At 47.5% G+C, this 25,087-nt stretch overlaps 1 protein-coding gene across 2 annotated transcripts; it reads right to left on the bottom strand.

The window, feature by feature from the left end:
* Window positions 1-303: 303 nt before the first annotated feature.
* Haus7 (HAUS augmin like complex subunit 7) lies at window positions 304-21,884 on the bottom strand. 2 transcript variants are annotated; one of them, XM_048336634.1, is made up of 10 exons: window positions 21,749-21,884; window positions 21,050-21,165; window positions 19,913-19,980; window positions 17,203-17,264; window positions 9,586-9,677; window positions 8,931-9,089; window positions 8,675-8,771; window positions 8,048-8,263; window positions 6,657-6,771; window positions 304-480 (listed from the first exon to the last, which is right to left on the bottom strand). In XM_048336634.1, the coding sequence occupies exons 1-10, from the start codon at window positions 21,857-21,859 to the stop codon at window positions 410-412; spliced, it is 1,107 nt and encodes a 368-aa protein (XP_048192591.1). In that variant the 5' UTR covers window positions 21,860-21,884; the 3' UTR covers window positions 304-409. The 2 variants fall into 2 exon arrangements, with proteins under 2 accessions (XP_048192591.1, XP_048192592.1); XM_048336635.1 differs by having other exon boundaries at window positions 8,048-8,260.
* Window positions 21,885-25,087: the final 3,203 nt, after the last annotated feature.

Below are 25,087 nucleotides of genomic sequence, written 5' to 3'. Positions count from 1 at the left end.
ATTCTGTGAGGAGGGCTCCTGAGCCCGAGCCAGCCGGTGAGTGAAGCTGGCATGGGTAACAAGAAAGGGAGCATGTCAGGATACCATGGACACCTGCAGGTCTAGGTGTGGCCAAGTTTAAGCAGGCCATGGCAAGGAGTGGAAGCAATAAGGAGAGGGGCAGGGCCCTAGGCTCACTAGCAATAGATGGCTGCATCCAAGCTCGCTGTGGACAGGGACACTTGGGGCCAGGAAGGAGAGCTGAACATCCCTGAGCAGAGGAGAGAAGACTAACACACAATGACAGAAGGAAACAGTAGGTTTAAGGCAGTTTATTAAGAGCCTGAGACTTCTTTTTTTCTGCAGGCAAGTGGAGAAGCACATGGGATCATTACCGCTTCTCTATCGGCTTCAGGGTTTTGTTCCCACCCTATATTGCGCCTTTGTACAGGATATCGTTGTAGACTTTGTATTTCTGAATTAGTTCGTCCATTTTGTTGACTACAAAGGAAAGTAAAATACAAAGAACAAAGTAAGTCTAATGCTTTGGGGACTGAAAGAGGGAGAGGTGAGCAGTTTACAGCAAGACCACTTCCTGCCCTCCAATCACAACCCTATGCTCACACAGTCCCCTGCAGTCCTGCATGACCAGACGACAGGGAGAGTCCTGGTCCTCAAAGGGCTTGAAGCCTGGATACAAGACTTCCACTGTGACCCAGGAGAGCTGTTAAGGCAGACCCTGTGTGAGTACTTAGCTAGGAGCCAAGGCATGTTCTATTTTAATCAGATAATAAGATATGTGCACATGATGACATACCAAATGACATAAATACACTTAAGGCCTTAGCTGAACAGCACCACTCATCCTGGAGGTAGGTGTGTCCCTCCAAGTGGTCAGCTCTTGGAAAACGGGGTACTAAAGTCTTTAGCTACATCTGCCTCCTGAGGCTCCCACTTCAGACAATGACTACTGGGTGCCAATGACGGCTTTACTTGTCCCCCCCCCCCACACACACACCAGAGTTAAGTTTTCCCTTTGGGCATTCCTAACTTTTTTTGAGTCTTCCAGTGGAATGAGCTTCCTGTACAATGTGCATCTCCACAAATGCCATTTCCCTAGCCTTGGCCTCCTCTTCCTTTCATGTGCATCGGCACCATCATGATTTACCACCCCAGCAGCTCACACTTTGCTGCCTGGTCGAGGAGTGCTTGGTGAACAGGATCCAGAACTCATGATCTGGCCCTGAGCACTCCCAAAACACTGTCATCAAGCCCTTGGGGCTGCTCCCCAGTTCACCCACTGGCTTTCCCTCTTAAACCTTGACCCCAGTGCCTGGCTATGGTGGCATGCACCTGCTCTGCAGCTGGTATGTAGAGACGCATCTCAAGAGCTTTCCTTTCCTTTTTTTTCACTCTGAAGACTATTAGCTACCTGGAGACAGCCTGTATGGAACTCAGCCTTGTCCTCATTTTTCTGTCTCTTTTCTCTCTTATTCTTATGACATTTACTACCTCCCGCTCTACCTCATTGCTGGGTCCAGTGGTCCAGGGCTGTTGGGATGTTATGCTAAGTACGTTTGCTGAGTATGTTTGAAAGTTCTCAGGCCAGATTTCCTGCACACTGAGGTCTTTTCTCTTCATGATGTGAGTTCGATTTCTCTCACTCTGTCTCTGTCTCTCTGTCTTTGTCTCTCTCTATGTCTCTATCTGTCTTTGTGTCTCTCTCTCTGTCTCTTTGTGTCTGTCTGTCTGTCTGTCTCTCTCTCTCTCTCTCCCTCCCTCCCTCCCTCTCGTATAGGCAGCTGCTCCCCAGCAGGGATTTAGAAAAGAAGTTCTGTGGAAGCCAGAGTAAGTTGACATGCAGTGTTTGCGTGGGGTGGGGGTGGGAGGCAGTGGATGAGGAAGCAGAACAAGGATCAGCCCCAACCATAGGCAACCTTGAGATGAGCCTCACCTGGGCAGCCATATCAAGAATCTGATTTGCTTCTTCATTCCTATCATTTCCTCACAAAACAGTGGGCTAGGGTCTCACTGCGAGTTTGTGGCTGTGCAGTTGGCCGTCACTACAGATCTCCTTCAACTGCTTTGTTGCCAGGACAGCAGCTAGGTTGTGGAACTCTAGAAGTTAACTGATCAGTTCCACCAGGCAGACACCCCACTCCTTCAGGGGCTGTCCTATGACTGAGGCGTTCCTACCCGTGACACCAGTAAAACACTCTCATTTATTCCCACCTTCCATCCCTATTTATTTTCATTGCCACTATGTTGGTACCCTCCCCCGTTCTCAGCACTGCCAGTGGTTGCTCTGCTCCCCCCACCCCGTGCTTTATAATTTGACTCTTCCATGAATAGACACAAATATTTTCAATAAAATACGTGCATCCTGAATTCAAAAACACACCAAAAATATCATACCATGATTAAGCTGTTTTCATCCCAGGGATGCAACTATAGTTCAACACATGTAAATCAATACGAGAATGACAGATAAAAATCATACAATCATCTCAATGCAAAGACGCCTTTGACAAAATCCAAAATCCTACTATGACAAAAACTCTGAAGAAACTAGGAAAAAGGAACTTAAGTTAATAATGAAACAAGGGTATCCACTCTCTGCATTCTTATTCAATATAGTGCTTGCTTTCTTAGTGTGAGAAAAGCATCTTTTCTATCAAAGTAGAGAGCTTCCTTTCTGCCAATCTTTTTTTTTTCTTTCTGCCAATCTTGTGAGCACTGGTTTCCTGAAAAGTTCCTGCTTTTGCCAGGTGGCTTGGCCCCTGTTAACTACATTTTAGTTACATCCTTTTCCTGCTGTACTTTAAGACATGGTGTTACAAGCTCCTTAAAATGTTAGTCACATACTATTTACTAAGCCATACCCTTTTGCAAGTTGTGAAGCTGAGCTCAGCCAATCCAAGCAGAAGGGCAGGATTAGGTTAGGGTTAGGACATTAAGGCCAGAAAAATAAAAGAAAAGAAAAAGTCAAATCTGGCCTTAATGTCCTAGCTAATGTTGGAATTGGCTTATGATGGTGGGATGTTGTGTAGTGATAAAAATACCAAGGCAAAAGGTGACTTCTGCAGAAGGCTGCACCATCAGCCAAATATCTGGCAAGCAAACACACAGAGCAGGCAGGCTGCTCCCTTGTTATGCCTAACCCAATTAACAAATGGGCAAATAAACTGAACAGACACTTCTCAAAAGAAATACAAATGGTTAATACATGAAAAACTACTCAATATTGCTGGCCATAAAGGAAATGGAAATCATAGCAACACTTGAGATTCTATCTCACTCTAGTCAGAATGTCAATCAACAACAACAAACGTTGGTGAAAATGTGGGGGAAAACAAACCATATGTTGTTGGGAGTGTAAACTAGTGCAACAACTGTGGAAATTAGTATAGACACTCTTCAGAAAATTAGTATTAGAATTCCCATACAATCCAGTGCTCTCACTCTTGGGCATACAGCTGAGGGAATGTAAGGAGCACCTGCACACCCATATTTATTGCAGAACTATTTAGTCACAATATGAAAGCCACGGAAACTGCCCTGGTGAATGGATTCAAAAATGTGGTGCCGATACACAATGGAGGCTTATTCTGCCATATAGAAAAATGAAATTATGTTGTTTGTAGGCAGATGAATGGAATTCAAGAATATCATTTTAAGCAAAGTAAGTACAATTCAGAAGGATATAGATTACTTGCCCTCATATACATATGCCAGACCTAGAAAACACATACAGGTTCTCATGCAGGGAGAAACTTTCTAAGTATGAACTCTAAGGGGACTTGAGGGGGAGACTGTTAAAAAGGTTCATAATACTGAAATACCGTATCTGTTTATCAACATGGCATAAGAAAACTCACTGAGAATTTGATTTCTAAGGGGGCAGTCAAGACAGTAATCAAGGGGGGAGGTAAGTTTGATCAATAAGTATTGATAAAAGAGCACAGTGAAATCTCTTTGGACAATCAACATATAATATAGGAATATAAAACAGGTCCTGTATGCAGGGAGGGCTAATAATGGCAGGAGGAAGGGCAAGTAGAGAGGGTGAAGGAAGGTGAATGTGGTCAAATGTCTAAGTACTTGAAATACATGTACAAAAGCAGAAAAAATAGCTAGGTGCTAGTGCCTCACACTTGTAATCCTAGATACTCAGGAGGCTGAATCTGAGGATCAGGGTTCAAAGCCACTGTGGGCACGAAAGTCTATGAAACTCTTATCTCCAATTAATAACCAAAAAGATGGAAATGGAGCTGAGACTCAAGTGGTAAAGCACTAGTCTTGAGTGAAAAAGCTCAGAGATAGACATACACACACTCACAAAAAAACACACCGAACAATGAAACTTGTTGAAATTATTTTAAGAAGGGAGAAGGAAGGAGGGGGAGAGCAATGGGCAGGGTGAGGCTAAGCAGGGAATATGGTAAACAAATATGAATATGTCTAAATTAAACCACCTTGTACAAATAATATATACTAATTTTTAAAAGACAAAAACAGGGGGGCTGGGGATATAGCCTAGTGGCAAGAGTGCCTGCCTCGGATACACGAGGCCCTAGGTTCGATTCCCCAGCACCACATATACAGAAAACGGCCAGAAGCGGCGCTGTGGCTCAAGTGGCAGAGTGCTAGCCTTGAGCGGGAAGAAGCCAGGGACAGTGCTCAAGCCCTGAGTCCAAGGCCCAGGACTGGCCAAAAAAAAAAAAAAAAAAAAGACAAAAACAGGAAAATAGGGCTGGGAATATGGCCTAGTGGTAGAGTGTTTGCCTCGTATACATGAAGCCCTGGGTTCGATTCCTCAGCACCATATATATAGAAAAAGCCAGAAGTGGTGCTGTGGCTCAAGTGGTAGAGTGCTAGCCTTGAGCAAACAGAAGCCAGGGACAGTGCTCAGGCCCTGAGTTCAAGCCCCAGGATCGGCAAAAAAAAAAAAAAAAGGAAAAGAGACAGTCCCTAAGTAGGAGACAGGTCACATTGCTTGAAGACATGTCAGATAAAGGATAGTGAAAGAGAAACGACCATCCCTAGTAGCCTTTGGAGTCATTTTGCATTGGTCCCCTTCTGTAGGCATGTCTAGAGCTTGAGAATTTGTCTCAAAGCAATCAGGGGAACCAAAGGCCTGGCTCATGTGAGGTAAGGCACCACTCATGAGGGAAAATGCCGAGAGAATGTGTGAGGCCCTTACAACTGGCAAAAAAAAACCAAGTCAAGAAGACACACTTACAGCCAGGTCAGGAGCCCCAAGTGAGGCTGCACTTCTCTTGAAGTGCCCACCTCCTCCAGGCCACAGGGAGGCAAAGTGTGGGCCAGTTCACCCAGCTTACACCCGGAGTGTGCCTATCTGAAAAGTTAAATCAGCCACTAGTCCTATTATGCCCAAGTCACCTATGACATGACATGCTATTAGGCATAGTAATGATCATTATTATAGTAATGATAGCATTAGAGTATAAATAAACTATTAATAGCAGTTATATAGACTGCAGTGAGAGCCACAGTGAGAGTGATGATTAGAATAAATGCTGTAATAAACTTTAGACTGGAGGATTCTGTTACAGTTTAATCAATAAGGAGAGCCTCCTCAGTCTGGGGTAAAGCCAAGAGTGATGAGAAAGCCACTGCAAAAGGAGAGGGGCAGCTAGAAAATTCATGGAAACAAAGTCTTCCCAATGGAAGAGGTTGACAGGCTTTGTGAGGTAAGGGCACTATTTGGGGACACATCAGTGCAAAACAGCTATAGTGAAATGCTTTCATGGGTAGTAGTCTGTGCAAACAATAGATAACCACAAAGCTTGGGAACAGACTGAGGAATGAACAGTCTATTAAGTGCTCTGAAAAGCTCTAGCATAGTCCTAGGAACCTCGAAGGCCATATGCATGCACAGGGCTTTGAAAATGCCAGGAGGGAGCTAAGAAAGTGCTCAGTCCTCACCTCTGGCTGACCTGGAGGTTCTGAGACAAGATATGAAAGAGAAGGAAGAGTTGTCAATTGCTTGGCTGTATTGATCACAAAAAAAAAAAATTACACATCTAGAAAGTCAAAAGAGCTCCAGATACATTATAATCAAGTGCTCAAAACCATGAGAATTATGAACATAAGAAAGAAGATCATCATGTTTAAGGATTCTTAATGATAATAAATAGCTGGTTTCAGATCAGAAGTTATGGAGGCCTGTGCTCACACCTATAATCTTAGCAACTCAGGAGGCTGAGATCTGAGGATCTCAATTCAAAGCCAGCCAAGGCAGAAAACTCTGTGATGCTCTTATTTCCAATTATGCAGCAAAAAGCTGGAAGCGGAGCATTAGTCAAGTGGTAGAGCACTTGCCTAGCATGTGAGAGGCCCTGGATTTAATCAGGAAGGAGTGGACAGAAGGAGAGGAGGGGGGGAAGAAGGGAAGGGAAGGGAGAGGGAAAAGATGAGGGGAGGGGAGAGGAGGAGAGATGAGCAGAAGGGAGAGGATGGGAGGGAAGGGGAAGGAAAGAGAAGGAAGTTGGGAGGGAGGGAGGGAGGGAGGGAGGGAGGGAGGGAGGGAGGGACTAAACGTCCCCAATGTGCCCATGTGGCTGGATGAGCACTTAAAGAGGACCCCATTCATGAAACATCCCGGAAGCTAAGCGGGCACACGGACCGCTTCCTCCACCCTCCACGCCAGGTACCTAAGCTCATCACGGAGCTGCTGGTGCCCCAAGTGGTCTGTTGACCCTCCTGCTTCTTCACTGTCGCCACAGCTTGCTCAGTGGCATCGGTAACCTCCACAACCGCTTTCAGCAGCTGACAAAAAGAGAAAGGGGAGGGGATGTATGAGCACTCCATGCTGCTGGTCTAACCAAGATGGCCTCTCACTAGTCACCCAAATTCACGTGGATAACTTGACCTTCAATCTCTACCCTCCAAAAGATAGGCAGCTAAGGGAAAGACACAGGACTCCCAGCTGGAGAGTTGCTCTTCACACCGGGTTTCTTTCCTCCACACCCAGTGGTGATAGTGGTGATAGTGGTGATAGCACACTATCGTGGCGCTCTGGCAACCTAGTACCTAGATACATGTCAGCACTGCATGCCATCCCAGCTTGAGCAAAATAAATGCCAGGGTAGGAAAAGAAATGTTCCAACAAAAAGGGGGTATTTCAAAGTCCAGGAGCGTGGTTCAAATGGTAGAATGCTTGTCTAGCAAGCTTGAGGCCATGAATTCAATCTCCAGTTCTACAAAAATAGAGAAAATGCCTTTCTGAGAGACAGAGGACAGAAGCCTAACCATCTCCCCTGGGGGAAGAGGTGTCTCATGGACAGCCTGGCCTGAGGTTGAGAAGTCTTAGCCTTTCCATTAAGAACCCAAAATAGGGGCTGGGGATATGGCCTAGTGGTAGAGTGCTTGCCTAGCATGCAGTAAGCCCTGGGTTCCATTCGTGGCGCTGTGGCTCAAGTGGCAGAGTGGTAGCTTTGAGCAAGAAGAAGCCAGGGACAGTGCTCAGGCCCTGAGTTCAAGCCTCAGGACTGGCAAAAAACAGAACCCAAAATAAACCTCATGGAATCCTGGAGCAATGTGTCAGAGTTGTATGCGTGCTGATTCATGATTGTGCCTAACCGCAGCACGTGAGGCAGGCTTCCGAGGATCTGGGATGGGGAAGAAAATCCGTAAGCATTTGCTTAGTAGGCTCATGTACATGTATGACTTTCTCCTGTCTTGTCTATGGCAGCCTTTATTTGTCGGCGTGGCACACTGCTTAGTAACGTAACACTGAAGGCACCCCGGAATGTTTAAGAATAACGTACTAAAAAAGAATGACACCAATATGGGCCCAAAGGAAGACAGAGGAGACCAGGGGGTCATGCTGAGTCCAGTAAGACCGAATGCAGACAGAGAGTAAACCTCCTTGGTGGATTTCTTGGTAACCATACCAGCTCTCATCCTGCCTCCAGGGTACAAAAATGAATTGTCTCAAGTGTCTAAGGGCCCAGAGCCCTACCGTGCCAGCCCCTTCGCCCCTTGCCCCAGCCCTTAGGCCCTCATCAGAGTGTTAGTGTGGAGAGAGGAAGAGCACTCTTACCTGGTTGCAGGAAATGAGACTCTGATACACGGCTTTGATGATGGGTCCGCATGAGTGCAGGTCCGGCTGAGGGCGCTGGCAGCACTCACCCAGCTCATCATCATAGACTTGGAGGAAGGCCAAGATGAGCTGGTAGAAGTCAGAGACAACCAGGCGTAGCTTCTGGTCTACGGTGCTGGCAATAGCCGCGCTCACAGCGGCCCCTGGTTTGTGCTGCTCAAAGCACTGCAAAACCAAGGAGGGGTTGGGACTCAACCCTGTCTTGCTGGCTGGCCAGCCTGGGCTGTACATCTTAAACAGCAGAATGAGGAAGAAAGCCTTCATAAGCAAGGAGATGGAGGGGCTGTCGGGAACCTCAACCTCAACCCTGCTGTTTCCACTCCCATGAGCTTCAGCCTCCAGAATCCGAGTAGCCCAGGCAAGCACTGGTGGGGCCCAGCTGCCTGTGTGGAGCCTCGCTCCCTCGTCTCCATTCGTGCTAACTAAGCACTGTTCCCTAGCACCTCTCAGGAGCCATGTCACTGAAGCCGCACAGCACCCCATGTTGAAAGATGTCTCTTAACCCAGGACACCCAACAGGACCCGGTCCCCAGACCCCACAGGCCCCCGTGGTTGGCGTCCCCTCACCTCTCCCTTCATTGCCTGCAGCTTGGCCGCGCTCTCCTGCAGCTGCCTGGCCAGCTCAGCCACCTTCTCCTCGTCAGACTTGTCAGTGGGGCTATCCCTGCGGGAGACAAATGGGAGGGGAGGGGTCACCGCAAGCTCTCTCCTGCCACCCGGTGGTGCGCTCTGATGGTTCCGCACACCAGAGCTTCCCCTAGGTGACAAAAGCAAGAAGGCTTGGGGGAGTGGGGGTGGGGGAAGAATGTCCCTGTACACCTACATTTGCCAGTCGTCACTCTGCTGGTCAAGAACAGGCTGCATGTCCATGGGCCACGGGTCACACTCCGGGCTCAGAAGCGCTGGCAGATTTGGGGAGGAGAACATCTCCCCCAGCAATGCCTCATTCTTCTCCACAGTATGCTCCAGGTTCTCCTTTGGGCTGCAAGGCATGGCACACGTCTTACCACCACTTGCTGGAGCACCACATCAGCAAGGTAGGGAAGATTTAAGACGCAAAAAGAAACTATACTAAAGAGTGGGGATGAATGGGGTGCTGGAACTGCACTACCTGGCCAGTCTCCCAGCCTCTGCCTGGTTTGACCTCCCTAAGAAGCCTGCCAGTCTGCAGAGCAACCCAGCACTCGCCGTCCTCCAACACACCTCAGATGTCTTCTTCAGGGCCCACAGCACCTCAGACAACCACCAAGCATCGTGGGGATACAAACCTTCATTCCTTGTTCACTGCCTAGTGCCTGGCCAGCCTGCTGACTCCTCAAAGCAGGGGTCTTCCCTCAGTTTGTAACTTCAGCTCTTGGACTAATGTGTGGCTACTGCCACACAAGTGGGACAGAGACTCCAACTGGTCTATCCGGACCCCCTTCCATTCTATGTCCAAGGCCATCAAGGATTCCCAACTGAGCCATTTGAGTTTTTACCTTGAGCCCCTAGAGTACCCGGCGTCCAGGCTCTGCACTATGTCCAGCAATTGGTCCATGAAGTGCAGCTGCTTCTGAGCACAGGCAGAGCCCTGGAAGAAAAGATCACATACATTTGCTGGCTTCACACAGGCAGGAGCCTGGCCTAGGCCAGCTGCTCCAGGTGCCCTACCCCCCCCCCCCCCCCCCCCCCGGCTGCCCCTGCAGGGGGCCTGTCAGCTCCCTGTCTCCGTCTATCTAGAACCCTCTTAAAGTGGCCCAGTACCTTAGGAGCTGCTGTTACGAAAGGCTCCCTGCTTAGTCCTTACCTTGAGCTTGCAGTGCGTGGGACCACACTGTGGAAAGTGACAGGAATGGGGAGTACGGGGGTTGCAGCGGTGCCTGCAAAGGCAGAACAGAGTCTGCAGGAACAGCCCTGTGGCCCTTTCCTCAAGGACAGCTCCAGGATAACAACTGTTCTCAGTAGATGGACCGACCAGCTAGCACTGGCAGAAGCCACAGAACGGCAGCCTAAGGCACCTGGAAATGGAGGTGCAGTTGGGAAAGCCTGTGCTTCTGGCCTGACCTCCTACCTGCTCAGAAGATGTCCAAAACTCTAGTGGAGAGCTTCTTAGCCTAGAGCTGAAGTCTTGTCTCCTTCTGGCAAGCCACTGACTCTCAGGACCAAAGCACAATCTAAGATGCTATGTCCTCCCCGCCAGAAAGCCCAGAGTAGGCGGGCACATGAGAAAGCTGGGCCTATCAGTTTGCTTCTCTAGCTCTCCTGATTTGGCACATGCTGCTGCTCAGCCTTTATCACTGGCAGCTTGCTACAACACCTTGCAAACATACTGATACTAAATGCTGATACTCACTGCATGGGCTTAGTAGAAAGAGCCAAGCAGTCCCTGGTGAGGAGGACACCGTGGGGACAGAACAACTCCCTGTTGCTGGGTGCTGCCTGCCACTCCCAGGAAGCCTGGCTCCCACCTATGCAATCAAGTCAACACAAATGGAAGCCTCTGGAAGCTTTCACTACCACATTCTCAGCCTGCCAATGGCTTCTGGGACCTTCTCATTCCACTCCTATGAACAGTCTACCAAGGCTCAGAGCTCACAAGGATACCCCGGAAACATCTGCCGAACAAATCCACATAACGTCAGAGCCTGCTGAGCTCTAGAACACCCACCTCTGTTCCCACTCGACCACACCCATCAGCAAATCCAGGGGACATGGCGGAATCTAGCCATGCACTCACTTTCTTCACTACCACCACCACTCATGTAGCCACCACCCGTGCCTGGTATTGCTGCAGCCTGTGAACATCTCTCATCAGCCACCCCTGCCCCATCCAACCTCTAAGCCTTACCATACATAACTAGAAGAAGTGTTGCACTGACATGCTCTTCTGGAAGTCCTCCACCGGGGCCTCCCAAGCCTACCCCCTGCTATATACCTCTTACCCCACCCCTCCAATATGGTCCAGTATAACCAGCCTACCAGCAGTTCCCTTAGCACATAAGCACACACCGCCCCAGGGCCTTTTCATTTGCTGCTCTCCCAAATCTTCTCATTTCATTTGGCTCTACTGTGGCTGAGCTATAATTCATAGATCATGAAATTCGCCAAAATGTGTACAAGTCAGTGGTTGTTAGGACACTCAGACTTGTCTAGTCATCACAACAGTTACATTTTGGCTAGCACCCAAAGCAAACTCCAGACTCATTAGCAATCCTCTTTCCCAACATAGCAAGCACTAGTTTTTTTGGAGGGAGGGGTACTGAGGTTTGAACTCAGGGCCTTGTTCTTAATAGGCTGGTGCTGTACCACTGAAGATACAGTGCATCTCATCTCCAGGCCTGGTTTAGATGGTTGTTGTTACTGGTTATTTTGGAGATGAGTCTTGTAAACTTTGATACTTGGGCTGATCTCAAATTTTAAGCTTCCAGATCTCAGCCTCCTGAGTAGCTATGATTACATGTGTGAGTCACAAGCACTTAGCTGTATGTGGATTCGCCTCTTCTGAAACTTTCATATGTGTGGATCATACATGTGACCTTTTGTGTCTGACTCTTCTCTCTCAGTGACTTCAAGGATCTCTCATGTTGTAGCATATGCCACTGATTTCTGCTTCATTATTGAAACTACTCCATTCATTCGCCAGTTGAGACACACCTGGATTACTTCCACATTTGCCTACTATGAAAACACATCTATGAACATTCATGTGTCATTTTTCATGTGCATGTACTTTTAATGCTGAGTCTACACATACAAGTGGAATTGCCAGGTCCTACGTTTACTATGTTTAACCTTTTAAGGAACTGCCAAACTGGTTTCCATAATGTGAACACCATCTCCTGTTCTCAACAGAACTGTGTGAGGGATCCAATACACTCTCATGCTTTCCAACAGTTGTTAATTTCCCTGTAGATGTGAGAAATCCTTGTATGTGAAGTGCTTCTGGTTTGCACTGCTCTTATAATCAGACATGCTAAGCATGTTTCCATGAGCTTACTGATCATTGGTGCATTTCCTATGGAGAAGTGTCTATTCAGATCCTTGCCCATTTTTCAATTGAGTTCCTTGGTTATTGAGTTCTAATCGTTCTTTATAGATTCTGGATAGATGTCCCTTATCAGACCCATGCTTTACAAGTATTTTCTTCTATTCTATGGGTTGTCCTCTTGATTGCTAGATGTCCTCTGATGCACCAAAAGTTCAACTTTCATAAAGCACAACTAACCTCTTTTTTATTGCATGTGCTTTTAGTGTCAAATAATGACTCATTTCTGTTTTGTTTTATATAAGACAGGGACTTAACTGCACAGCCCAGGCTGGCCTTGATTTTGCCCATCTTCCTGCCCCAGCCTCCAAAGTGCTGTGACAAGCATATACCACCATACTTGGCTCAAATGACTCTTTCAAGTATCACTATGGGGTGGAAGAATGACTCAAATGATCCAGAGCCTCCCTAGCAAGTACAAAGCCCTGAATTCAAATCATAGTATAACAAAAACAAAGACAGCCTCATGAAGTCCTAGATTAAAGTACACGGGAAGGGCTACAATCTACAGTAGCCATTGTGCTCATGGTGGTTACATGGACCTAACTTTGGTGGGGAGGGCTGATTCTGGAGATTCTCAGCTGCCCCTGACGCCTTGGAGGACTATCTGGCTTCTTTCTATGATAAGGTATTCCTGGCGCAATTTGTACATTTCCTCCCCAGCCCTACATCACAACTGAGGCATCATTGTTCTTTGTCTTGCCTTGTCAGAAGAAAAGACAAAGAAGTGCACACATACTTTTAAGCTAACATCTATTAAAGCCAGGCATGGTGGCTTTTAATTCTAGCACTCAGGAGGTGGAGGCACGAAGATCATATCAAGGAATGAAGTCCCGATACACTGCTACTACACTGTCAAACTTCAAAAACACGGTGCTCAGGTAAGAAGCTAATCGCACAAGGCCATGTAATGGAGAATTCTGTTTCAGTGGCATAGAGACAAGGAGTAAAATGAATAGTCATCATGGCTCTTTAGGAATGGAAGTGACATCATCATTGGGCCTCCTGTCAGGGGAATAAAAATATCTTGGACCTAGTTAAAGGCAATAGTTGTGTAATATTGTGAATGTCCTGTCACTGCGTTGTATGCTTTTTTAGATTGGTAAAACTTGGTAATCACTTCAATAACCTGAACCTATAGATTTGAGCAGTATATAACCAATTAGAAGTAAACACATATTATGCATGCAGATTTCTGCTCACAAAGGTCACGTGTGTAGGTATATGAATTAGAAGTGGGCACCTAGAATTAAGGCCAAAGGTTTTAAAAATAAAGAAATGTAAAAATTACACTTGAAATTATGAAAAGATGGTTAGACATTTCAAAACTAAAATGTTGCTGTTGGGCACCAGTAGCTCGTGCCTGTAATCCTGGTACTCAGGAGGCTGAGACCAGAGGAGCATTGTTCAAAGCCAGCCCAGGCAGAAACAGCCTGTGAGACGCTTATCTCAAATTCAATACCAAAAAGTCAGAACTGCAGCTGTGGCTAAAGTGAGTGAGTACCAGCTTTGACCAAAAAGCGCAAGGGCAGTGCCCAGGCCCCGAGTTCAAGCCCGAAGACTGATGCAAAAATAAAATGAACTAAAAATAAAATGACAGCTACAGGATCCAAGTGACAAGAAGGTCTCAAGAAATTAATATTGCCAAAGAGAATATGTTTACATGTCACTAGAATTACACTGACCACTAGAATATATAACCCAATAAGAATTTAGGGGGAAAATTACAAAATCCAAATTTAATTACTTAATAGTCTTATCTAAACAACAGTATAACATTAAAAATGCAATGTATACTTTAAAATGGTTTAAAAATTGAGTCTTGAGTTTTAGGTTGGGAAGATAAATCATAGAGATGGATGGTAGCAATGACAGTGCAAGGTGAATTGTTTAACACCAGTGGACTATGCACTTAAAAATGATCAAGATGGGGCTGGGGATATAGCCTAGCGGCAAGAGTGCCAGCCTCGGATACACGAGGCCCTAGGTTCGATTCCCCAGCACCACATATACAGAAAACGGCCAGAAGCGGCGCTGTGGCTCAAGTGGCAGAGTGCTAGCCTTAAGCGGGAAGAAGCCAGGGACAGTGCTCAGGCCCTGAGTCCAAGGCCCAGGACTGGCAAAAAAAAAAAAAAAAAAAAAAAAAAAAAATGATCAAGATGAGCCAGGTGCCAGTGGCTCACACCTGTAATCCTAGGTACCCAGGAGGCTGAGATCTGAGGATCATGGTTCAAAGCCAGCCCAGGCAGGAAAGTCCATGAGACTCTTATCTCCAATTAACCACTGAAAATCGGAAGTGGTGCTGTGGCTCAAGTGGTAGAGGGCTAGCCTTGAGCTGAAGAGCTCAGGGAGAGCGCCCAGGCCCAGAGTTCAAGCCCCATGATTGACAAAAAAAAAAAAAAAAGATAAACCAGGTGCCAGTGACTCACACCTATAATCCTAGCTTATTCAAGTAGCTGAGATCTAAGGAGCATGGTTCAAAGCAGGAAAGTCTGTGAGACTGTTTATCTCCAATTAGACACCAAAAGAGTCAGAAGTATAGCTGTAGGTCAAGTGACACAGTGCTAACCTTGAACACAAAAGCTTAGGGACAATGAGAAGCCTCGAGTTCAAACATCGGTACCAGTGCATGTATATACATAGACACACACACTAAAAAGATGAGGGCAATTATAGCATGTATATGTCATAATGTTTTTAGCAAGTGAGTAAAGCCTCCTCTCAGTCTGCTGGAAAGTTCTTGAAAATTTGTAGCATTTATATTAAGTTCATTTTACAACAAAAATTATGAAAAGTACAAGAAGTAAGGGAAGGGTTTTAGCTGTAGGTAAAATGGGGAAACCACATGCTATCTTTTTCTCCCACTAAAGACCCACCTCCCAGAGATGAACCACAGGCATGGGGCAGGAGTTTCAGATCAAAGAAGCATACCAGTATAGAAGTGATCATTCTACATAGTGGTGAGCCCACATTATTTCTTTTCCCAGTCCTCTCCTGACCTGAACTCAGCGCAGATGGAGTCATAGAAAGGAGTGCTGCAAGGCAGATTGAGAGGGCTCCAGGACACAGCCTCTAATTCTGGCTCAAGGAACACAGAAGAGATCTATAAAGATCAGGGAGAAGAAAATCCCCTGGCCTTTTCTGTTTACTCAGACCCCAACCACAGGCAATATGGTGCTGATGGCAGGAAGTGGGGGGGAGGAGTGGTAATAGCAGTAATAGCCAAAGGCAGGAGCTAAGTAATACTGAAGGAAGGGAGCCTTCTGTCCGCTTCCTAGGGCCAACCCTCTTGCTATTTTCTTCCTGTTTTCCCACTGTTGAAACATGGTCATGGTGGGTGCTACACAGAAGGAACTGAAAAGTACCAGAGATGGCAGAAAGAGAAAAGGCAAACAAAAAGAGTGACCCCACAAGTGTTTCTGGATGCCTGAGGTCAGGCCTAGCTGCACATGGGTGGATCTGACCTTGATGCGATTAACCAACTCTAAGTACTAAGCCAGTGGAAGGGCCCACGACTCAGAGCAGGGTGGGAACCTTGTAGCTTAAACCTGCTTGGTAAAGTGCCTTCTAGAACACCTATACCACCATGAAAATCTCAACTTGCACGAGAAAAGGCAGTGCCAGTGATGAAATTACAGATGTTAGAATAATCTGACCAGTATTTGAAAGCAGCAGCCATTATTTTTTAAATGCTTGAATAAGCAATTGTGAGCACAAAATACAGTTAAAACATTGTCAAATGAGAAATAGAAAATAAAACCATGTGGCAACTTTGAGATTAGAAAAACAATAACCCAAATGAAAACCTGCTAGATGTTTCAATGTTTGTTCATTAGTTGTAACAAACATGAGACTTGCTAGGATACAGAAAGCTGATAGTGAGGGCTGGTACAGGCGTAGGGGTTAGGGAGTATATGAGAATTTGCTGTCTTTGCCACTCATGTTGAGCCAGAACATTGCTCTGAAACATTACGATTATTTTCACAAGATGAAAGAACAAAAACACACCCCATCGGATGAACACAACAGCACAATCACATATAGCCATATTGGAAAACAGTTCCCTAGCTCTTCAAAAACTTAAGACAGCCTGGCGCCGGTGAGGCTCACTTCTGTAATCCTAGCTACTCACAAGGCTGAGATCTGAAGATTGTGGTTCGAAGCCAGCCTGGGCATAATTCCACTCAAAAATCAGAAATGGAGCTATGGCTCAATGTGGTATGGCACTAGCCTTGAGCAAAACAGTACAGGGACAGCATACAGGACCCGAGTTCAAGCCCCACAACTGAACAAAAATGTTAAACAGACAGCTACCATACAACCTAGCAATTCTCTAATTCTCTCTCCCCTGTATGTGTTTGTATGTGTATATTGTGTATATATATATATGTATATATATATTGTGTGTGTATATATACACATACACATATATATATAAAATAAAAGATAAAAGAATGGCTACTCTGTGTTATCCATAAGTTAAAAATAGAAACAATTGCTTCCCAAATTTACCCATTTTAAGGGCAGGAAGTGGGGTTTCTTTGCCTTGGTAGTGAGTGGATAGGGGCACCTCTATAGAAAAACCCTCAGATGGGAGGGTGGCATTCAGGAGAAGGTACATGAGCTTGGAAGTCAGGGGCATGGGTTTGAGACATGGTTCTGCCACCACATAACCTCAAGGAAGCTGGCATCCTCCTGTGAAATAGGGCAAAGACAGACACTGCCAAGAGTGGGCATGATCATTACTGGCATGCGAAGTATCTACCATAGTACTAGGCAAGTATGATATCACCAAAAGAGGACATGATGCACTCTGTCCCTTAGGCCATCATGACCCACAGATGTCCCTCCATGCCCCATACATACTGTCCGCACCCATTCTGAGTCATGCCTAGAATTGATGTACACAAAGGATTCCTAGCAGTGCCTGCCACACAGATGCCTAGAGAACCAGCCTTCCTATGCACCCAGCCAGCTCTGGGGCCTGAGGAGCCTCAAAGGCACTGGCTACAGAAGGCCCTCCTTCCCCCACACCAGCTCAGGGCAGAAAGCATGTACATGGTTCTCTTACCCAGAGAAGGTCATGGTCATCTGGCGCACACAGCATCAGCTCATAGCCTAGTTTCACCATTTCTGTTGGAACACAAAGATCCTGTTACTATAGACATCCATCCAGAGGATACCAGATGTCCATGGGCTGCTGAGACTGCCACACACCCAGAGCTCAGCACCCACAAGGCCACGCTGGGCACAGAGGGCCAAGTAGACCAAGAAGCAGGCAGACCCTAGTGCCAGGGCCATCCCTTGCTGTGTGACCTGCACCTGGTCACTGCTACTTTCCGGGTGCCAGTTTCCTTGGCTGAAAATAAGGGGTTACCCATCATGTGTGTGTATATATGGGACTCTCTAACACTGGCTTCCATCAGAAGCCAGCCAGCTGCCTGAGCAACTGGTAGAGGTCAAGGTGCCTCCATAAGGAACCACGTCTATCCTCTTAGATTCTAAAGCGAAAGAATCACAGCTTACGCTTTTCCCTGTCCCAAAGGCCTTTCATGTCTTCCTCCTCTACCATCTTACTGGCCACTATGAGAGGCAGGTCTAGGCTATATTTACAGATGGGCAGCCTGAGTCCCTGCACAGGATCCAGTCCAGCCACATCTTCCAGGGTGCCCAGGGCATACTCTTGAGGAATCTCTGGGTCTAAGGCCAGACCTAGGCTTACCACTTATCCTATGGCAATGCCCTCTCCCTTCATCTCCCTCTCTCCCTTACACACACACACACACACACACACACACACACACACCACACACACACACACACAATGCAGGACAGACAATTCTGTACTCTTGTGCTTTGGAGGACCCACTGAAAGAAGTAGGCAGTATGCCAAGGTGAAAGCACCCAGGAACACTGGAAATGCTCTATAAATGCCAATTGTGCCCCTCAACAAAAGCTGTACTGCCCATAGCCCTAAAACCTCATGTCCCTGTCACTGTTTTTCTTTCTGGCAAGTCTACCCAGCCCTCCCTTCACTAGAAATCCAGGATCAGGCCAGCACCGTACGGCCACATTCCCCATCTCTCACTGAGACAGTTACTGCAAAAGCTCAATGCTGATCTCCGTGTCTCAGTCACAGTGTTCCTATTCTCACCACGGTGACCCCAGGAAAACTGATAAACCTAACACAAGCCATAACCTTCCTTGGAGTAGAAGTCTTCAAGACTCAACTCAATGTGGACCCATCCCTTCTTGCCATCTTCCACCCCTTCTCTACTCCATTTCAGGCATATATGCTTCCTTACTCATAAAGTTGCCACACAAACCCACCTCAAGCCCTTGGCAGTTGCTGTTCCATTATCCTGAATATAATTCATACTACTCCTACTATCAGCCAGGCTTTGTTCCTCTCTTCCTGACACGTCTTTTAACGGGACTATGCTTTTTCAACCTCTGGGCACCATGTTGTCATTAACTGGCTGTTAACTATACCTCTATCACCCCATTCTGTATACTGAGATTCTCACAGCCTTCTATACTTCCTTTTTTCTTTAGCTCTTTTTTTAAAGATTTATTTAATAGCATGCTTTCCACCAGCTGCGTCACTCATCAGCTAACATGATCCATGCTAACAGTTCCATACGGGTAGCCCAGTTGTCTACTGTGGCATCAGGACCTGAAACACAGCCCTGAACATCTGATGAAGTCAAGAACTCTCCTGAGCCCAACCTGTCCTGGTTCCTCTTAACTTATACTCAGCTCATGAAGGGAAGGGAGGCAAGGCTGAGGTGTTCACCCACAGTTTACAAGAAAGGAAACAGGCTGCAGCAGGGTGAGAGCATCCTGATGGCCAGGGGTTAACACACGTATGCATTATAGAACTCAGGCGTGCTCTCAGAGGCTCTGATGTTCCTGCCAGCAGCTTATGTAATGGGTTCAGGCACAGGCTGCTGTAAAACACAATAGTGCACTTGAAGTGTAGGGACAGCTTGTCCCCTGATAATTAATCTGGCAACACCTGTTATGTATTTTTGCGTGCCAGGTTCATGCCCCCTGCCGTAGTGGGAACAAGCCTGACAGATCCATAGGAAATCCAGGCTTTGAAATTCTGCAAATGTAAAAAGTAAGCCACTCACTCATTCATTTATTACCAGATTGAGGAGAGTTGCTGACAAGAAATAGGTAAAGGTGGCTACCCAGCAAGTTCCAATAGAGGGCAACTGGGGTGCTTCTAAGGAATGTCACATGCAGAGTGCATACACACACTAGTGAGAGAGGGAGACAAACCACTGTGGCATCTGCAAGAATTATTCTCTTTACATCACAATGCTGTGGTTCACCAATATATTATTGGTCACTGTGAGAGGAGGACTGCCACTTGCCATGCCTAAGGAAGTCCTGATTCTAGAATGCTCTAGCAACATCCACAGGGCATACACAATTCAGAAGAAAACATCAGCTGGGCACTGGTAGCTCACATCTGTAATCGTAGCTACTCAGGAGGCTGAGATGTGAGGATTGTGGTTCAAAGGCAGCCTAGGCAGGAAAGTCCACGAGATGCTCATGTCCAATTAACCACCAGAAAACGGGAAGTGGTGCTATAGCTCAAAGATGTACAGTGCCTTGAGTACCCAGGCTCTGCATTCAAGCAGCATGACCAACCAAAACAGATTTTAAAGGAAAACATCAGCCCATTAGGAAAATTCACAACTTGGTCAGGAAGCCTGTGAGCAAGTTCACAATTTACCACCAAATTCTGTAGTCCTAGAGAGGAGACCCACCTTGGATCTTCACCTGCACTGTGACACCCTTCACATAGTTGAACTTGTCCTGCAAGGAAGGACAGGCCCTGAAAGGAAATAGCAAAGTCAATCAAGCTCAAAGCAGCACTCCACACCCACACTCAACAAAGTAAATTGCTTATGTATATGGTAAATTGCCATTGAAGTTTCTCCTTAAAATGGTTAATTTCAGAGCCTGTGAAATTCACCACCAACAGATACTTCAGAAAAGTTACCATGGAAACATGAACATGAATACTGAAAAGCAAATCTTTCTGGGTGGGAACTTGGTCTACAAAGAGGTAAATAACAGTTTACCCCCTGGGCTTTTTCCACTTGGCCAGGGTAGCAAGCCCATCCAGGAAACACACAGGGATCACATACTATTCTTTTTCTGGGCTCTCACCTGTCAGAGCTAAGGGTTGCTTAGGCCAGACTTAAAGAGTCTCCAATACCAACAGACAATAGCCCTTACAGAGGATGGCAAGGTTCATACCTAATAGGAAGGAAACCTGTTTCCCAGGTGGCTAGAGAAAGCCTTCAGTACCTGCAGTTTGAAGGCAGATGCTCAGCTCCTGGGGCTACTCCACTAGGGGGAGAAAGAGTAACTTGGGCATGGTAGTCACAAGGAGCAAACAATTCTGTGGTACATTTTTGAGGTTTTCCTTGGGATTCTGGGCAAGGCTTGTTTCTAGTACACTGGCATTGGCGAGTCCTGCATAAAGACTGCCTTGTGAGCTGAAACCCAGGCAGAAGCGTGGTACCCTGACTCTGACAATCCATTCTACCACCCCAGGCAGTCCAAGGAGAGCCTAGCGGACCTTATCACACTTTCAGAACAATTGAATTGGATTATTTCTCAGGTGTCCCTCAGCTTTTCAGTTTCAAATGTATTAAGTTCAGAAAACACGGAGTAGGTGGAGGAAACCCAGCCAGTGCTAGAGGCCAGTTCACCCCCATTTTGAGCCTAGCTGTTTACCCAGCAGTTTTAACTAAGCAACTGCTCAGGGGGTGGACTCTATTACAGAACCCTTTGAGGGGAAACACACTTGTGCCCTTGAGGTGGTCTGGTGGTGCTGTGGACATCTCATAATAGGTGCACGAAAGCAGGGTGTTACCAGAAAGCCAGGGTGTTACCTTGTACACATCCACTCTAGGATCTCCAGCCGGTATTTGGAAGGCTGACACAGCAGCTCATAGATTGTTTTTGGCTCACTGATGTACAGACCCTCAAGGAAGGGGCACTTTAGGCGCTAAGCAAAGAAAAGGCAAGTTAGAAGCTTCAGGAATGCAGTCGCTGCAGGGGGGCAGTGGCCTTCTGCCAGGCTCGGGCAGGACACCTTTCTGTACAAACCTTCCCCATCCCCAGCAGGATGCCAGGCCAAAGCCTCCCCTTGTCTTCCACACGTGTGTGGGCTGTAGTGGCAGCTATGCTTAAGGAGAGGTGGACGATTAAAGTGCAGGCTGAGGAACAGCGGCAGAAAAGTGGGGGACAGTTTCCCGAGTTTATAGGGCCATTTTCCTAAGTGCTGCATGTGACACAGCGCTCCCGGCTCTTACCTGACAGGGTGGTAATAGCTTTGCCCACTGTGCCTGGGTGCTATAATCTGGAGATTTGTGCCCAGCGCTAGCCCCAACTACCAGACGCTGCAGTAAAGACAGCAAGAGTGGAGGCCCGGGAACCCCAAAGAGCAAAAATAAATGGTCCACAAGCAGCCGTTACTGCCGGGCAACAAGTCGCCGCGGGGCGCCAACACGGTGGGAGTGTGGCGCCGCCAAACCCAAGTAGAAGACACTGCCCAGCCCCTCCCGGCTCCAGGAGGCTCCTCATGGCACCTTTAGCTTCTCGAACACCTCAACAGCCTCCTTGAACACGCTGTTGTCATCCTCGTTTTCGTAGAAATCGTAGTCAGAGCCGTAGCCGGCGAAAGCGCCCAGCCCCGCCATGTTTCGCGCTCTGAGTCGGCCCGGCCCACCGTCCGTCCCCACTAGCCGGCCCAGGTGCCAATCACACTCTTCCCGCCCCTCAGGGAAAGAACCACTCAGCGAGCTGACGAGGCCGCACCCACTTTCACACTGAGTATTTCCATTGGACCGCGGCTCTGCGGCGCCCTGCGCATGCACCACCCCGGGGCGGGCCGTGGCAACGGGGTGGGGCTGGAGGCGGGGAAAACAAAGGCTGAGGTTGGGTCTAGATCCCGCTAGCTGTCGCCGGCCCTGCAGGCTGGCACAGCTCAGGACGCCTAGCGGCTAGCCTCCTCCGGAAGAGGGCGCTCCAGCCTTAGTCGGTCTCTTCTCGGCTGCACCTGAGGGTACGCGGAACCCCACCCACAAGAACCAAAGCAGCCTTGGGTTCAGAAACAGACCTGGACTTGAGTGATCTTCCACTGCCAGGCTTTATCTCCTGCTACCCTCCTTCACGTTATACTTAGAAAGAAATTTACTAAGTTTAAATCTGGCTCTAACACTTAACTAGCTGAGTAACTTTGGGCCAGTTAGTTAACTTCTCTCTGCTTCATTGCTTTCACCCAAGTAAGAGGAGGGCACTCTCATTTAGTTGCTAACGACAATGCCATGGCCTGAGAGAGTAATTCATATGAAATGCATGACACAATACGTCAGAGGTAAAAGAAGAAAAACACCATGCAAACATTAATATTATCCTAGGCTCCCCCCCATTCCCCCAGCCTAATTTGGCCTTCATGGATATTCTTGTAGTTCATTCCTTCCCTGCCCACAAGTAACAGATTTTTCTGCATGTCCTACACGTCTCAAACTCAATAAGTTACGGGCTGGGGATATGGCCTGGTGGCAAGAGTGCCTGCCTCGTATACATGAGGTCCTGGGTTCGATTCCTCAGCACCACATATACAGAAAATGGCCAGAAGTGGCGCTGTGACTCAAGTGGCAGAGTGCTAGCCTTGAGCAAAAAGAAGCCAGGGACAGTGCTCAGGCCCGAGTCCAAGCACCAGGACTGGCAAAAAAAAAAAAAAGTCAATAAGTTAGCAGTGAACTTTGTCAGCCTCTCATCTCCTCCTTCCATTGAACTCCAAAGCCTCCAGTTTGCAGACCCTCAACCCTGGCACTTGCTCATTACACACTTGATTGGACCTAGACAGAATCTGCCCCTCATCTGTGCACTGCCTGCATATATCCTGGAACATGAAATGGAGAGGGCAATTTCAAGAGGCCCAAAGAGTCATGAACGTGCGAGTAGGCAACTGCAGTCATCCAAGAGACAAGAAATTGCTTAGCTCAGTCCAGGAAGGAGAGAGTGGGAAGTAGCCTGGGGCTGACAGGAAGAGAGGTCCTGACTCAAGCCTAGCTAGAGGGATAGACACTGAGTCCATATTGAATAACTCGGAATTTCAAGCTCTTCTGAGGTCACAGAGCCTCCAGGTTTGACTTAAAGAAACCTGGAGAGAAAATAGCTCAGCAGCCCTGGCCCAGGGCCCAATAGCCAGCAATGCATCTTAAGACCCCTTTCCACCCTCCGTATGTTTGTTGCCTTAGGTTCTCTTAGGGAGAGGAGAGTGGTAAAGAACTTTGAGTTCCTGATTTGTGGTGGGGTTTTTTTTTTTTTTTTTACTTTTACTTCTTTCCCACTTCTCTTTCTGTTTTTGCTTTTCTTCCTTTCTTTTTTAGAAAATTTCATTTCAGTCATGGCCTCAGCCCAGACATTCAAATTCTTGTGGGTTTTTCTTGTGGATCTTTCCGAGGACTGGGGAATTTGGTGGGAGAAACCACGGCAATGTGGCTACCGCCCCCTCCCCGATACTGCCCATATCCTTTGCTCCTGAGTAATAGGGAAGAAATAAGCCCCTGTGCATTCTGGAAGAAACTTCGCCCCTTCTCCACTCAGTTTCAAGGAGTCAGAAGAGTAAGCAGGCCTGTCTCAACTCAGCAGCTCAGTCTATGGTACTGGGTGGGGCATAGAGGTACCAGTAAGGCCTTGAAGAGGGCAGACCATCTGGTAACGTCACAGAGTGGCTGTTGGCCAGCCCCCCAGCTCATGGCAAGGATGTAGCCTCCTTCCACATGGGACCCTGAATCGTGGCACTTCTCAGGCATCTTTCACTGGAAAGGCTGAAGGCTGGGGTGGGAACAGAGAGACTGATGGGCCTCTCAGGAAGGGAGGAGAAGGGGCCCAGGGATACTCTTCTGGAAACATAGACTTGAGTCCAACTCAAGGAAGTACTTCTTCTGGAAAGTACTGTCTAAACACCAGCTGGATGCCTGGAAAGGGAGGGAGTTCTGTGTCTTGGAAGGTGCGCAAGCCTGGAGAGGTGGGTAGGAATGTGGAGGGATGCCCTCCTACAGTGGAATAGATAGATTTCTAAGAGCATTTCTTCCTAGTGAGAGGCCTGACTGAGTCAAGGGCCTGTGTTATGGGGCTTTGGGATCCTACAACTTCAAGACATTTTTGTAGGGGAGGCCGTGAGGGGTGGGGTATCAGAAGCAGTGAGAATCGACCTCCTGATTGTTAGGAAAACTTGGCCATGGGTCACAGCGAGGCCTTAGTCCCATGTCGGTGCTTGGAGAATAGGCAGGGAAATGGCAGCACTGGACAGGCACTGAACCCACAGTGTCAGGAAGAAGCTGACAGGCTGTGGAGACATGTGTGCCCCTCAATCTGTACAAAAAGCTCAGAAATCTAAGGCCTTTAAAGTAGTAGTGCTCATGAAGTTGGCCTCTTTGCCACAGGAGCTGCTTTCAGCAGCACAGCCCAGGCTGCAATGGGAACCAGCCAGGATCGTCAGGGAGTCACCCCTGGTCAAAGGAGGTTGGCGTCTCTCTTCTTTCCTGAGGAGGAGAGAATGGATTGACTTCCCTATACCATTAGGGGTCAGGGGTCAGCTTGAGGAAGAGCTTCTGCACTGCTGTGTGGGCTCAGAGCCAGGAGGCGATGGGTCCCAGAGAGCCTTTACTCCAAACTATAGAAGAAAAGGTGTGTGTGTGTGTGTGAGTGTGTGTGTGTGTGTGTGTGTATGTGTTTGCATATGCCATTTCCGGGAAACAGTTCAGCTATGTGATGAGAAGCTTATCATGGATGTGAAGAAGCAAGTGCAGTACTTACCACTGTAAAGGAGAAACGAAGCAGAGTAATGAAGTCAGACTGGGAACTGGCCTGAGTTCAGGGAGCCTATGCTACTCCAGCCCATTCCCAGGGCCAAT

Source organism: Perognathus longimembris, chromosome 28, assembly GCF_023159225.1.
Source record: "Perognathus longimembris pacificus isolate PPM17 chromosome 28, ASM2315922v1, whole genome shotgun sequence".
Taxonomy (NCBI): domain Eukaryota; kingdom Metazoa; phylum Chordata; class Mammalia; order Rodentia; family Heteromyidae; genus Perognathus; species Perognathus longimembris.
Note: the sequence above shows the minus strand (reverse complement) of the source record. Positions and strands in the feature narration are given on the sequence as shown.

Bases quoted from the DNA above. Each gene is read 5' to 3' on its own strand.
- Haus7 (XM_048336634.1), bottom strand. From the start codon at position 21,859: ATGGCGGGGCTGGGCGCTTTCGCCGGCTACGGCTCTGACTACGATTTC. The intron at 17,265-19,912 runs GTGGGTCTCCTC...GTGTTCCAACAG, and splicing joins AGTGCAGGTGAAGATCCAAG to AAATGGTGAAACTAGGCTAT. The intron at 9,678-17,202 runs GTAAGAGAACCA...CTTTTCTTCCAG, and splicing joins ATGACCATGACCTTCTCTGG to GGCTCTGCCTGTGCTCAGAA.